Source organism: Cucumis melo, chromosome 3 (assembly GCF_025177605.1).
Source record: "Cucumis melo cultivar AY chromosome 3, USDA_Cmelo_AY_1.0, whole genome shotgun sequence".
Taxonomy (NCBI): domain Eukaryota; kingdom Viridiplantae; phylum Streptophyta; class Magnoliopsida; order Cucurbitales; family Cucurbitaceae; genus Cucumis; species Cucumis melo.
In genome coordinates, this window is record NC_066859.1 from 28,751,731 (window position 1) to 28,768,064 (window position 16,334).

General features: G+C 28.3%; 2 protein-coding genes across 2 annotated transcripts; one reads left to right on the plus strand and one right to left on the minus strand.

Annotated features, from left to right (window-relative positions):
- Positions 1-2,943: 2,943 nt before the first annotated feature.
- Positions 2,944-5,482, plus strand: LOC103488034 (probable diphthine methyl ester synthase). Its single transcript, XM_008446566.3, has 6 exons — positions 2,944-3,416; positions 3,498-3,622; positions 4,033-4,262; positions 4,619-4,658; positions 4,746-4,837; positions 5,166-5,482. Exons 1-6 carry the CDS (start codon positions 3,267-3,269, stop codon positions 5,387-5,389), a joined length of 861 nt encoding a protein of 286 aa, XP_008444788.1. The 5' UTR covers positions 2,944-3,266; the 3' UTR covers positions 5,390-5,482.
- A 6,223-nt stretch (positions 5,483-11,705) lies between these two features.
- On the minus strand, positions 11,706-13,379 carry LOC103488033 (cytokinin riboside 5'-monophosphate phosphoribohydrolase LOG1-like). The gene is made up of 7 exons (XM_008446565.2): positions 13,134-13,379; positions 12,849-12,946; positions 12,722-12,752; positions 12,540-12,639; positions 12,362-12,432; positions 12,124-12,267; positions 11,706-12,030 (listed from the first exon to the last, which is right to left on the minus strand). Exons 1-7 carry the CDS (start codon positions 13,290-13,292, stop codon positions 11,935-11,937), a joined length of 699 nt encoding a protein of 232 aa, XP_008444787.1. The 5' UTR covers positions 13,293-13,379; the 3' UTR covers positions 11,706-11,934.
- Positions 13,380-16,334: the final 2,955 nt, after the last annotated feature.

The following is a 16,334-nucleotide window of genomic DNA, read 5'->3' on the forward strand; positions in this document are numbered from 1 at the left end:
TGTCAACTTAACTTGAGAACTTTGTACCATGATTATAAGATAATGAAGGATAAGATAAACATATATGAACTTTGTGTGGATAGACGATTTTATTGGACCCACTATCCTATGAATCACTTCATTTAACCAATTAATGTTTGAGGCATGTTTACTAGCATTCATTTATAATAAACAACATGGAAAAAAAATAACAATACATTACAAACAAAAAAAAAAAAAGCATGTCACGTGACAAATTGTAATTGAACAATCGGTTGATAAGCTCTACAAAGAGAATAATATACTTAATCTATTAAATCCATTAGATACACTCTAATTTATCATAGGTTTGCAATATTACATATTTTGTGTTTCTCATGTTAAAGTACAGTTAACCTATCATATATTCGTATCAAATGAAACAACAACCAATGTATTAGTAAGTTTTATACTGTATAATCAAATATCTAAGTGAGTAAGTGGGATGATTGTATGTTCCATCTTTTTCTAGTACTTACGGGACGTTGATTAACATGATTAATTGCATTTTGGACTTTTCTAGTACGCTTAACTTTAGCATTTCTATATTGAGTCACCGAAAAAGAGTGAAACTTCATTGGCGTAGATAATAATTTTTTAATTCTTTTAAGTTTTTCTTAAATTTTTTTTTTATTCATATAATCTCTTTTATTCAAATGTAATATTATTATCAAATCGTGATGGATTGATTTCTTGTTATTTAAAAAAAGAAAAGAAATTATTATCCAGTCAACAAGTTATATCTGCTAACCATGAAATAATTTAATTTTTTAAAAGTTATATTTGACATCCATTTTTCTTCCCAGCTATGTTTATAAATATGTTCTTACATATGTCTATTAAAAAAATGGGTCTACCTTTTTTACCAAAATTTGGAGAAACTCACGTGTAATAATAATATATATTTTTTTTGTGAAGCTGACACATCTAAATATGTTTGAGAAAAGCAAAATGTGTATACATTTTACTTTCTTGCCACGTGTACCCTATATTTCTAAGTAGAAAATCATACATAATCTCCTACAAAAGTACTTTCCCTTTTCTTTTTCCCGTTTAATTAACATTACTTATAATTCCTAATTATTGCTCTTTAATTTACACACCCTATGAACATTTGTTGTCGTTTAAGTCTAGTGAACTGATTTGTAAAGATACCTCTATTTTTCATAATTACAAAAACATCAAAAATCATCAATCAGTAAGAAAAATTAATTAAACATAGTTCAACAAGAGTTTATTAATGGATCAAAGGTCATTGCATCTCGAAATTTCCATTTAATAATTGGGGTGAAAACGATGATATTTCTTTTATTTATTTACTTCAATTTAAATAAAAACTGCTTCAATTAATTTCTTTTTTATTTTAAAAAAGAAAAAGACAACAAAAGGAAATTATCAATGATTGTTGAAAAGTTTTGCAATTTTCCCAAATGATGATTGGCTTGAGAACTACCTAAGGTCACAGCAGGGATAAGAATAAATGCCAATGATAAATTGGGAGCGATTTAGTTACCAATTAGAGTAAAGTATCCTATGTACCTACGCTATGAGCAAAGTATCTTATACCTCCCCAAATTTATAAGACATTCAACTCCAATTTTATTTCTTTCAAATGATGCTTTCAATTTTTTTTTTTCAAGGCAAATTTCACATATGTATTTTTATCATTATAATTGTTATACATACTCCCATAAAAATTTAATTATAAAAATGGAACTTGTTCCTTTTAGTTATTATATGGTGGGAGGAAGAATAATAATTATGTCTTACAGTTTAGGTTGATATTGACACGAAAACAAGACCTCTTTAATAGCAATATAAAGTTATGCATTGTGTTTAATTCCATATAGCATTCCATTTACTAAGCTTGGGGTATTTGTTTGGGTTTTTTGTTAGAAATTTATAATGTCAATAAGAAAGAAGCATAGCGAGGAAATTAATGTCTTGGAAATTTTCGGAGAGAGAAGGAAAAAAAAAATGAGGAAATTTGGAGGAGTGCTTCTTTGAAAGGTAAACTCTTTTTTTTTTTTTTCTCTCTTAATTTGAATTTTTGCATCAATTCAAAATAAAAGTAGCCTTGTGGATTGCATACGTGATAGTTCTAAACTATATATATAATCATGTTGCTAATTTAGGTATGTAGTCCTAAAATTTAAGTGCATATGTATGCTCGTGGTTTTCGAGTTTTCAAAATGTACATTTTTAATCCATGAATTTCAAAGAATAGGTTTATAAGATTCTAAAAGTATTTTATGTTTGATTTTTTAAAAATAATTATATGTTTTCTAAAATTAGAAAAAAATAGTTTAATACAGTATATGATTTTTAGAATTTATAATTCTAATTTAAGATATCTTATAATTATTTAAAATAAAAGTATAAAGTTATGAATTAATACCTTTTGAAAATCTATTTCTTAAAAACTCAAAGATAAAAAAGATATCTTTTAAATGAATTTTTGGAAACTAGGACTAAAAAGATATTTTTTGAAAACTCGATTATCAAATGTATCTATTCTTGTAAATTTGAGAACTAAAAATGTCTATCTTTAAATCTTAGAAACCAAATATACATATTCATCAAAACCTAGAGACTAAAAATATAATGTTCTTGAACCACAAACCTTTTTGTTCATCATACGTATTTATGTCAGCCGAATTTAACTCTTTTTTGGCATACAACTGCATGACATGTTAAGGGTGAAACCAAATCTTTTCAATTTTAGCCCATCACAGTAGGCAGATTATAATGATGTAACTCATAGACTTGCCAAATGATCTCTATACATTCGAAAGCATGGTTTGTCTATTGGTGGGACTTTTTTCGTCTTAGTTTGTGTTCAACTTAATTTTTTAACCATCTATGAACAATAGTAATCAAATCTATGAACAATAGTAATCGAATCATCTGTGATCTTAAGGTTGATAATCCAAATACTATGCTTGTTTTTCCCGATCATGTGGAATGGATTGAAAAGTCTGCATTGAAGAGTAGAACACATGTTATGGTGTGGCATAAATGGACCGAAGCCCAGAGCATAATGGGTTGGATTAATATCTCATCCATTAACTTCTAAGAAAAAGGAAAAAGGAAAAAAGAAAAAGAAAAGGAAAAGCCTCTTAAATACGTTTACAGTAAAGCTCCGGCAAACTTAGTGGCGCCGTCGTGTACGGAGGCTAGGGTTTTAGCAAAGGGTTAGATTTGGGAAGAATTCTAGGGTTTAAGGTCAGAAGAGAAAGAGTAGAAAGATGTTGTACATTATAGGATTAGGATTGGGAGACGAAAAGGACATCACTCTCAGAGGCTTAGAATGTGTGAGAAAATGCGAAAAGGTTTACATGGAAGCTTACACTTCTCTTTTATCCTTTGGCCTTGCTTCCGACGGTATTTCTTCTCTGGTACTTCTCTTTTTTCCCTAATCTCTCCATCACAAAATTACTTTTCTCTCTGAGATTTTCCGAATTCGAGTTTTCGAACAGGAGAAGCTCTACGGAAAAACTATTACAGTTGCAGATCGGGAAATGGTGGAGGAGAAGGCCGACCAGATACTCTCCGAAGCTCGTACATCTGATGTTGCTTTTCTCGTTGTTGGCGACGCTTTCGGGTACGAAATTTTCGTTTTTCCCCCCTTTTTTGCTATTGAAGATTTTTGCGATTTTGGATGATTTCTTCTGTGATCTCAATTCTATCGTAGTTTAAATTGCAAATTAAGAACTTCAAAAAGTCCTCCATTACGATTTCTATTTTAAAACACTTCAAGTTTCATAATTCTTCAAATGCTTGGATTGATGTTTATTAGATAGAACTGCAGAAATCAAATTTATTGAAACTCTAAGTTGATTTTAAATAAGATCAAGTGAAAAATAGCGATCTAATTGAAAGCTCAGACTTAATGACATTGAAAGCCTTATCATTGGAGATTTGGTGACCTTTTTCTACTATGAAGATGTTTGCAACTGAATTTGCTTTTGAGCTAAATATTTATCTTCTTCTACATACTGTGTCATACTACAGAGCTACGACCCACTCCGATCTGGTAGTTCGAGCAAAGAGTTTGGGGATTGAAGTCAGAGTGGTGTACAATGCATCTGTGATGAATGCTATTGGAATTTGTGGATTGCAATTATATCGCTATGGGGAGACCGTTTCAATACCCTTTTTTACTGAAACGTGGAAACCGAGTAGCTTCTATGAGAAGATTCAGAAAAACCGTGGACTTGGTTTGCACACACTCTGCTTGTTAGGTAGGAATTAGGATTCTGTTCCTAATCATTCAAACAGAGAAATTATGACTCCAACATGAAAAATATTGTTGAAGTTAAACTAATCCCATAGTTGTGAAATATCATGTTCTGTAAACCTTTTTTTCCCCAATATTTTAAGAATGGCATAATTTAGGCTTTGTTTATGTTTGAATCATGACGTTTGTTTCGTCTCTAGTGATGCCCTAAGGAGCCTTCTTAATATTTTGTTTAGTTTTCTTGGATGTTGCGATTGACTTGGTTGAAGATCTCTACCGCAGCTGCGCATTACTGTTGATTATTGCCTCATTTTATTATATATTTCACTGATACGTCGGGTTAATATTATCTTTCTCCAGATATACGAGTAAAGGAACCGTCTTTGGAGTCTTTGTGTAGGTTTGTAACCAATCTACTGCATCGGTCGCCTAACAACTTGCTTTGCCTCCTATGTTCTAATTAGTTCGATCATTCTGCAATTGTCAGGGGAAAGAAAGAGTACGAACCGCCTAGATTTATGTCTATAAACACAGCAATTGAGCAGCTTTTGGAGGTTGAGCAAATGGAAGGACAATCTGGTATGAACTGATAAATGACTCGAAATTTTTAGTTCAAGATTTTCTTTTACTACCTGTTGATGAGGAAATCTACTTTCCATTCCGTGTGCGGGACAGAATAACATTACTAACCAAAGCTTGGAAAACTGGTGTGGTTAGCTCCAAATAAAGAGAACCCTGAGCTAACGTGATCGTTGGACTCATTTTAGCTAACGGCACACTATTTTTCCATGATTTGGTTTGGACTTTAGATTGTTTTTCAGTTTTGTAGTTAACGCAATGGACGGTAGAGTTTTTCATCCACAAAGTATGCCTAAGTGAAATGTTTGTAATTGATTTCACGCTGCAGTATACAATGAAGATACGCTGTGTGTGGCATTTGCTCGTCTCGGAAGCGAAGATCAGATGATTACTGCAGGCACCATGAAGCAGTTGAGAAGTATTGATTTTGGGCCACCGCTACATTGTCTTGTGATCGTCGGAAAGACCCATCCTGTTGAAGAAGAAATGTTGGACTTTTATAAATCTGGAAATGAGAACCTTGAACAGAATGTCGTCGACAGAACCACATAATTATCCTTCAAATTCAGGTTAATACCTCATTCAGAGTCCTGTTGTACCATTACTTTTGAAAACTTGCCAATTAAGTTTATTTATATTTTGAAAGCTATTTATATATATATATATATATATATATATATATATATATATATATATATGATGAGAACTTTTCTTGGATTTCTTTGTTAAAACTAATTTAAAAATCAGCTAAACGTACTCTTGAGTTAGACAGATGCAAGAGATGGATTTTGTAAATAGTTCCGTTGATTTGAGAGATTTCCGGTATAAAGTTTTGGGAATATTCCTACTTAAAAATCATCATTATTATTTAATCAATTTTGAAATGGATAAGTTAACTTTAAATGACTAGGCCAAACATGTTTCCGAGTGATTTTAAAATGGTCAGAGATTCAAAATTGATTTTGTTATTTTTTGATGTAGTTTTTCTATTACTAGAATTGATTTTAAATGATTAAAAGTATTTTTCAAACTAATACTCGAAATGAAAAAAGAGAAATCATTCTAAAGGTACACTCAAATATGTTTCTAATCATTCAAAATCATTCAAAATAGATTTTGATGATACAAAAATTGCATTTAAAATTGTAAAACGAAAATTTAAATTGATTAAAGACATATGTTTGATATGATTTCTAATATGAGAAATTATTAACAATTTTAAAACCAGTTCCAAAATTTGCTTTGATGACAATTAAAAGTAGGTGAAGTATAATTCAAAGTACTTATTGAAACATTCTCTGTTAGGCAACTATTACAAATGACAATATTTTGCTATATTTGCGTAGATTTAGACTTTTTTTTTTTTTTGGGTCATTTGTGAATTTTGTTGGTTAAAATTTGTGGCTTATTAATTGATTTACCCTATTCTAATTCAGTTCAAGGAGATATTTAGGATTTTATTTTATTATTTGTTGAAAAGAAAATACAAGGGTAAAAGTAAATTTCTTTTAACCATACTGTCTAAAGAAATGACCATCAAGTAGTCCCATCTATATCTGCCCAAAATAAGCTTAGGAAGCTTTTCCTTTTCAAAGGATTTTGGACCATTGTGGATGGATGGAGGTGTACGATGCCCTCATCGGAATCAATTTTTCTTGGTTTATAATCAATTTATGATATTAGATACCCATACTATCACATGAACAAAAACCACCCCGTCAAAGTCGAATCATTCTCTCCATTTTCATTTGTGGCCTTAATTTATTTTCTTTTAAATTTGACTAAAATTATACTTTTTTTTTTTTTTTTTATAAACAATCAATTCTATTCTTTTAAAGTTATTGTTAAAACAGTAATTTATATATTCTATTTCGTTCGAAAGTAAAGATTGAAATCTTTATACCTCATTTGTGTTTATAATAACATTGTATTCTTTAAATGATGGTGTGTCATATTTCATATTTTGACATAACGGGACAAATAAAAGAAAACAAGAAATAAGTAGACAAATAGGATGTCATGGTCTAAGAGTCAGGTACATATTTATAAAAAGTGGCAAGGAAGTACTTCGCCATTTGATTTCCAATTTACTTTTTGGTGTGATTCATCTCTTGTGTAGTGTCAAATCAAACTATATATATGCTCAAATAAATTTTTCATGTTTTATTTGGTTTAATAGTACTCAAACACATAATTGAAATATTTTAGAATTTAAAAACTAAATATATACTATTATTAAAGCACTCCACTGAATTTATGATTTAACTTCTAAGATGAATATATATCAACTAGTTTAAACATATGTTTGAATCTCTCACCTTCACAATTCATTGAAATAAAAACTGTAAAATTGTACGATAAAACTTGTAAAAATTCGAAGATTGAGCTTTCGAACATATAATTGTCATAAAAATCTAACTACCAAACGATAAAAATTGAATTCTTAAATTTATATTGACATAGTTTCTAACACTACTTAAGTTGAACCAATTTGAACACTATAACAAATTTGAGATTACCATTGCAACTACTACTGTATAGCTCTACGATATATTTTTGGAATTTTTCTAGTACTTTCGGTTGTTCGATCTCATTATTGGAATAAAAGAGGGAAAAAAAAGGAAGGGAAAGAGTGGTAAAATGTAACAAGCACGTGAGGTTATGAACAAGTGGTTGTCCAAAAGTGGAAGTAAAACGACAGAGATGGTCAAACAACACTGCGGGATTTGGAAGGTTTTACGTTTTGATGTCCCAAAAACTGTTTTTTTCTTTTCTTTTTCTTTTTTGCGTTTGTTTCTTTTTTTTTTTATGTTATCATTTTTATTTTTCACAAAAGCCATGCCCACGTGAACCTCTTTTTAGTACAATGTCTTTGTCCCAAAAAAAAAACAAGAAAAAGGAAAAAAAGATGCATCTCTCCCTTTGTCCCCTTTCCCTTTCAAAAACACTTACATTCCATCCTATTAACGAAAAATAAAAATTATATCTTCTTCAACAGTTACACCCATTCGTGTCCTTTCTTTTTTTACCTCTGAAAAGAAGATTTGATTTCTAACCCCTTTTATACCTTCCACGATACCTGTCCTCTCATGTTTCAATAATAATTCGTTATAGAAAAAGGAGAGTCACGACATCACGATGTTGTTTATGTGATCGAACTGTGACAAATACTATCACATCTACTTCAAGAAGTTGTCTTAGAAAAGGGCAAATATGTCATTTGATTCTTACAAAAGAAGAATGCAAGTACTAATATAGTTTCGTGTCTAACCTACTTTGGTACTTGACACATTTCTCATTGTCTTGATTTAATAATAATTCATCAGTCATGACTTTTTTTCCTTGTATTTTCTTACATGAGGGTATGGTTCAAATTGATGAACTTCTAGACTTATGATGGATGAATTCCAAAATAAATTTAGAATTGTTTCAACTTTGATATTTCATCGTTGAACAGTTTGTTTGAAACCCTAATGCATAATAATAATAAAAGTGTGATATTTATCCAATATCTCCTCACTATAGCAGAGAATTAATGATCCATACTGTCCAACGTATTGTTATTGAAAACTATTTGTTATTATAAATTTATCTAAGCTCCTACTTTCAATTATAATAAGTGCAACCATGAACTTAATCTTTAAAAATCCTGCTAAATCCATATATATATATATATATATATATATATATATATATATCTATATATAATAATTTCAAAATTATTGAATATATATACGATAATTAACCTTTGATCCTTTTTACCCTATTATTTTAGAAAGGATATGGTGTAAATTGTAATTTTTGTGTCCTGCTATGTTCTTATTTGGTATAAGACTTATTACAGCTTATTCAAAGATTTAAATAAGAAAACCCAAATCAATATTAATTAGATAAACTTCTCCAATATTTTAATAATCTGTTTACCATTAGTTACAATTTTTATTATTTATTTTTTACTGAAACTGACTACTTCTTCCCATTTTTATTTTTACATTTTTTTAACCCAAGGTTAAGAGGGAAAAAAAAAATTAAGAATTTTGAGTGTTTGGATAGAATTTCAATGGCTCTTAATTTTTGTTCACTTTTCACACAAAAAATAAAAAGGGGATTAGTTTCTTTGTAGGGGTAGGAAAAGCCATATGAAAATTTAAAGTGTGGGGCCTCTCTCTCATTCAAATGAGTTTTTTTTTCCTCTTTTATTTTGCTTAAAATGTGCAATTGTAGTGAAAAGGGTTAAATTAAAGAATCATTTTAGTGCCTTCTTTTCATTTCATTTCTCATTTTAAATAAATTATCTTCACTATATATCTTTGTGAATCAAAGCTATGAATTGTTGTGTGAAAAATTAAAAGTTAGATTTCCTGATTTATTTATGATAAGATGGTTCAAGGAAAATAAAATTATAAGCATATAATCTAATAATTTTGGTATCTTTTATTTCGGTCCAAATAAAATTGTAAATTGATCGACTTCTTATTTAGTAATAATTATTTTTAAGAAGAGAATGGTTAAGTACATCTTGTACATATTTTCATACTTTCTTTCTTTTTTATTCAAAAAAATATGTTAAAAAATAATTAAAATTTGTGCCACGTGATATATACAATTTCAGTTGATACCTACGTGTAAGATTATATACGAGTTTTTTTTCTATCACTTTAAAATATTAATTTTTTAATTTCACTTTTAAGGAAGGAAAGAAAATGTGATAATTGAAAATATTCAATAAAGTTGATTGTTTTTCTTATTCTTTATTCTTCCTAATGTTTGATTTAAACTAAAATTCTTACTTCAAAATGAAATATTTGAATTTTCATGCCTATAATTTGTTGTGTCTTTTATAATGAAAAGGAAAAAGATTAAATAAATATTTTGTTTTATTTTTCTCAAAAAGGCAACGAAATAAAGTTTTTTTTTTTTTTTTGACTTTATACCAACATTCCAAATTGGCCACTAATGTCTCTGATGGGTTCAATCCCATCTCTATTTTCTTATATATACTTCTAATTTCACTAATTAGTTCATTCACATCTTCCTAAAACAAAGAACAGTAGGTTAGGGTGATCTTTAAATAGATACGAGAGGATGAACTTTGTTACATTATTTGTCATAGTTTAGTTGATTTTAGTGAGCTACAATCATATTAATTAATATTTGTATTCCTAAAAAATATGTATGATATTAAATATTAAAAATGTATGTCTATGAAGTATAAATTGATTTTTTTTTTTTAATTTTAACGGATATATCATTTTAAAGATTTTTGAACGATAATTCTCACTAAAAAAATAACTTATTGATTTCAAAATAGTGTGATATTATCAATTAGAACATACATTTTAATTTATTAGGATATGTACAACCTATTTCTTTATAGAATGATTTTTTAATCGTGGAAAGAGAAGTAATTTAACTACATGAACATTGAGATTAACATATATATATATATATATATATATATATTATTTTTATTTTGAACAAACTTTCGCATTTATAATTTTGAAAATTTTTAAATTTTATAAAATTACTAGTACAAAATTAAAAGTTTGATGTCGAATGCATATTATGCTAAATAGATTAATTAATATATGGCTAGTAAAATATAAAATAATGCAATGTATCAGATGCAATTAAATATATTTTATAAACCAGTGTTTCGTCAAGATTTGCATAAGCTGAAAATTACTTTATAATTAAGCACCTTCGCCTTCCAGAAGTTTGTACCTCTAAATCAATAATAAGCTAATTTAATTGGCCCATTAATGGATCAGTAACCCAATAATATGTAGCTCCACACTATATGTCATGCTAAAATCTCTGGCAAAATATGCATTATATTTCCACTCTAAGAGTCACTTTTAGTGCTCGAGTAAAGAATTTTTTTAGTTACCCATATATTAGTGGGAAAATTTTGGTTATTTATAAAGTAATATTACTTATGCATGCCTTTAATTTTTATTTATATGAATGATCATCATAAGTTTAATCTCTCAATTTTAAAATGATTGTTATTTTGATGTTAAATTTTTAAACTTACAAAATTTTGTGCGATGATTTACTTCAAGTAATGGTTTAAATAGATATCTCATAAAAGTTATTTCGCTAAACATTGAATTACCGATTCAAAAATGACTCAATAAATTCAAAATAGTGAATAAAAAAAGTAAATTTTGTATTACATTATACAACGCTAGGTTATATGAACTAAGAAATAAAAGACACTTACAAAATTAAATACTCATTATTTTTTACATGTAATATATTCTTCAATAATATTAAATGATTAAAATCTAAATATGATTTATAGACATAGTTTACCTAAAATTTGAAAATGACTTTAAAACAAATTTCAAATAGAATTTACGTTACGGCATGACTTTCATAGCATATATAAAATATATTAGCAATCACTAAATATATACTTCAAAAATTTCAAACTCTTCGTTAAACTAAGATTGAAAAAATGAGTAAAAACAAAGATGATGTTTGCTTTCTAATATATTATGGAAATTCAACTCCAAACTATATATTATTTTATAGAGAAAACATATATATCACATGACACAAATTTCTAGAGAGACTATTGTAGAAAGTTTACCTTTTTAATGGGGTTGCAAAAATAAAAATAAAAATAAAAATAGATTTAAAGTCAAATCAAGTAACAGCCATGATTAAACTTAATTAAATTAATAAAAAAAAAATCCCACTAATTATTTGCTTTATGTCTCAGTACTTATCTCTATCATTATCAACCCTTTTCCTTTTCCTTATTGTTTCCTTTTCGTTTATTTTCTTTAAAATCCGAAAGCTACATTCAACGACCCATCAATTCAATTGAACAGCCAATGTAAAATATACAACGCTATGATATTGTAAATATATATATTTATATATATTTATAGTTGTTAATTCATATTATCACCGACGTGGAAAAATGCTACTATATTATAATCGCTTACACAATTGAGTGTTGACCTAGTCAGCTTCCTATTGAAACAATCGAAGAGAGAGAGAAAAATTACAAATATTACAAAAGCAATCCTCTGATCCGATTCAATCTACGGTGATTAATCTATACACGTGGCCGTCTGATTACGTCAACGAGCAATGTCTGACTTTACGGTAAATCCAAGCTGCTGTTCCATTTCCCAGCTCAGCTTCGATGCCACGCTGGAATGCTTTGGGACATACTCCTGATCACAGATGCAAATTGACGGCTCTGATTACATGATTGATTTTTTTAATGAAAATGAGAGCTAAAACTACTACTGCTCTCTATTCTTTACCTCTAGCTTGGTGATGAGGGCATGGGCAGTTGGGGCGGAAACTATGATGCTACGGGCAGCTGGTGAGACGAAACCTTCGTCAACTGCTTTGTCTATGAATGATAATAGTGAATTGTAGTAGCCATCCACGTTGAGCAACCCCACCTGTAATTTTCATTTATTTATTTTTAATTATAAGTAAAAAAAAACTTAATTTTAGTTTTTAAATTGTTTTATGTTTTATTTTATTTATTTGTACCGGTTTTTCGTGGATGCCCAATTGAGCCCAAGTGATGACTTCCAATAGTTCTTCCAATGTTCCGTAGCCTCCTGCCAATAAAGGAAATGTTAGATAATTTCCTTTAAGGGAAGTTCAACTTTTGCGAAAAGGAAAGAGAATAGGGGGCGAGAAGGGAAATGGAAAGAAATAGAAGTACCAGGCAATGCAATAAATGCATCAGCTTGACGAGCCATTTCTGCTTTGCGTTGATGCATTCCTGATACGGCTCTTACTTCTCCAATTGTCTCTCCAGTAATCTGGGAAGTTGAAAGGATAAATTAATCACCAAATTTCAATAAATAAAATAAGTAAATGAATAATTACAATTTTCTTTCTTACCTCTTTTGGCATGAGAGATTTCGGTATCACTCTGAAACAAAACAAATCCAAATTGAATAAAACTGAGAGAGAAAAAAAGATAAAAGAGAGGGGAGAGAGAGAGAGAGAGAGAGAAAACCAACGATACCCTAACACGTGACGTCCGCCATCGTAAACGGCTTGAGAAACTAAGCCCATAAGCCCAATGCTTCCTCCGCCGTAAACAAGGTCAATGTTCCTTTCGACCTGCGTTTTTAAATTTTCAATTATTAGAAACAATTCGAAACTAAATTCTTCGATTTTTTGTTCATCGAATTAATAATTATGATCGAAGTTTAAAGCACCGATCAATTAATTTATCAATCGCAATTTTTCTTTCTTTCTCCCTGATTCTTTCAATATTTTGAAAGAATTAAAGAAAAAATTGAAGTACCAGTTGATTTCCGAGTTGAATGGCGGCAATTTGATAGCTGGGATTCTTGCCGGAGCTACTGCCGCAGAACACGCAGATACGACGAAACTTCGATTGCACCGCCGTATCCGCCGCCGTACGCTCTGCCTCTTGGCTTCCTTCTCGCCGCTCTGTTTCCATTTACTTTTTTCAAAATTATTGATTCGTAATATATATATATTGTTTTGTTTTAGTTTGAAGAGAAGAGAGAGAGGGAAAGAGGGGAGAGTGTGTGGGTGTAGGGAGAAATGGTGGGAAAAGGCCCATTTTTATATCCCAAAAAGGGGAAGAAAATTTCAAAGCCCACAAATCAATTTATCTTCAATTTATCGTATCGTATTCCACTTGAGAATTGCCACTTCATTTTCTTTATTTTTATATACTTATTTGCCCACTATTAAAATTGTTATCATTATTGTTATTATTGCTATTATTATATCGATCCTAGATTATTGGAATAAAATTTTAGAAAAGAGGAAAGGAGAAGGTTCATTATTTGGTGTTTAGCATGAGAACTTTATTTAATGCACTAATAGCTAAGTGATGATTCCTTTTGTTTGTTAATACAACCAGTGAGGAATTCAAATCACAAATTTTCTATTAAAAACTACTAGTAAGATCTATATTATTAGTTTTCTATTCCTCCTCTAAAATCAAGTAAATTAACTTTCAATTAATTTACAAATTTTAGTTCTACAACAATGATACCTTCAATCGTTCTCGATTATAATCTAGAAAAAACCACAATAACTCACTTCTTTAAGTCTTTAATGGACTCAACATTTACTAACACCAATCGAAAAGAATGCATATGAAAAAAAAGAAGAAAATCGGACGAAGCAAAGATGATAAAGTTTAGGGAAATGGGTGTGAAAGTAAAATTTCAATTATAGAGAGTTACAAAGGGACATTTACAAAAATAGCATAAGAAATTAGAATAATATGACTTATGTTACTATATTTTCTGAATTGCGCAGGAACAAATTTAAAAATAGATAACCCTCCGATAGGATGTTATTAATTACTTGTCATATTTACTATATTCTCAAATTTTCAGTTATAAATGTATAACATATAAATTTTTATTCTTCCATTGCGATAAGGAATTAGGTTATCAAGTAAACAAAATTAGAAATTTATAACTTCATAAAGATTAATTTATATATATATATATATATATATATATATATATATATATGTATTTGGAAAATGAAAACAAAGAAAATTATAATTCCACCAATAGAAAACGAAAAGAGAAATAGTATACGAGGGATCATATGATCAAAATGTATGGAGGTGGATTGAATAATTAGGTTAGAATAATCCAATAAACAAAAAACCTTATCATATGGGAAGCACGTGAGTACACGATCCCAACATTAATCAGCCACCGTAAAGAAAAGTTATGGGGAAAGAAAGTGCATTTTATTTTATTTTTTAAACATTATAATAAAACAACATATTGCACATTAATTAATTACATCACACCACTTCATACATCTCATTTTCTTGGATTTATTAAATCAGAACCACACTTTAAATTAAAAAAAAAAAATTATTACATTAAGATCTCAGAATGTTGATCTTTATTAAAGATATTCAATACACATGGACAATTAATATGAAGAGGGAGTGGCACTGGCATTACAAATACTTGGACTATTATTGTTGTTGTTATATCATGTTAAAACATTGATATTATACTCAATAATTAGTAGCTTTTAATTAGGCTAATTGATATTGTTATCATATATAAAACTGATTTTTTTGGATATGATTTTTGTTTAGTATTTCAATTTTAACCAACCAAAAGTATTTTTTTAAAATTGTTTTTATAATCTCATGATATCAAAATGGATCCTCTATATTATTTCCTAAAGAAATTTATAACTATTAATACTAAAAGATATCGATTCCAAACTGAATTTAGCCGCTGTTATATCTTAATTGCTCATGTATGGATTAAATTACATTTAAAAAAAAATGTTATTTCTATACTTTAGAATGTAATTTAAAGGTGGTATATGAAAAATAATACAAAATAATAAGTAATATAAGTAAGTCAAACCATTTTTGAATCAACTTCAAAATCAATGTCTTGAAACTAGAGATTAAAGGAGATAAAATTTGATTGAGCTTCAAGATTAAACTAAAAGAATTTGAAACTAGCATGTATATGAATCAAATTGTCTTTAATAAATAGTAAACATAAAGTTCAGAAACTTTATAGACCTGGCATAGAACATGTGAAAGCAAACTATATAATAAAACAAATTATTAAGAGTGTTACGTGTGATTCTATATAGAAATGTTGAAATACACATCTAGAATTATATAATATTTTGAGCATACACACTTGGAGAGTTTAATACATTAGATTACATCAAATTGTTGCAAATGACACCCACATTATTAATTGATACAAATCAGCTTTTGTTTTTGATGTGTTGTACTTTATTATTGTTATTATTTTAGTACAATTGCTGTGATGTACTTTATTTTAGCCATAAAGAGTAAGGAGAAAGTGGGAAATTAAAAGAAAATATATTATCTATCAATCTGTTTCAAATTTATAATATTTGGTCACGGGTCTCTATTTCCAAGCTTTTGTGAATTCGATTTTTTAAAACTAATTTTCTTTCATTTTTTGAATGCGAGAAAAAGTAGTAATCATTTGGTATATTTATTACTTAATGATTGTTGGTTTGATTTTGAATTTTTCGTGATTTATTTTAAGAATTTGTAATTAATAAATATAACCACGAAAAATATCAAAAAAAAAAAATGGTAAAATGTGTAAATCATTTTTAGACTTTAGTGATATTTTGTTATTTGTGTAACTATTTTTTGTTTTTTAGATCAAATTTATTTTATCTTAGTTTTTTTTTTTATCATGTATGTTTCCGATTATCTTTTCTAAGTTCAAAAAAAAAAAAAAAAAAAAAAAATATATATATATATATATATATATATATATATATATATATATATATATATATATATATATATATATATATATATATATATATATATATATATATATATATATATATAAAACATTTCTTTAGTTTTTCGATTTTGATTATTTTTTAAAATATTAATAAAAAGTACTTAACAATTAAAAAGGAGTATTGTAAGCTATCATTTATCAAAAAATAAAATAGCAAGGAGGAATACCTTTAA

Coding starts and splice junctions, on each gene's coding strand:
- LOC103488034 (XM_008446566.3), top strand. CDS start 3,267: ATGTTGTACATTATAGGATTAGGATTGGGAGACGAAAAGGACATCACT. Junction 4,659..4,745: donor TCTTTGGAGTCTTTGTGTAG/GTTTGTAACCAA, acceptor TGCAATTGTCAG/GGGAAAGAAAGAGTACGAAC. Junction 4,838..5,165: donor GCAAATGGAAGGACAATCTG/GTATGAACTGAT, acceptor TTCACGCTGCAG/TATACAATGAAGATACGCTG.
- LOC103488033 (XM_008446565.2), bottom strand. CDS start 13,292: ATGGAAACAGAGCGGCGAGAAGGAAGCCAAGAGGCAGAGCGTACGGCG. Junction 12,268..12,361: donor TGGGCATCCACGAAAAACCG/GTACAAATAAAT, acceptor TGAAAATTACAG/GTGGGGTTGCTCAACGTGGA. Junction 12,031..12,123: donor CCCTCATCACCAAGCTAGAG/GTAAAGAATAGA, acceptor ATCTGTGATCAG/GAGTATGTCCCAAAGCATTC.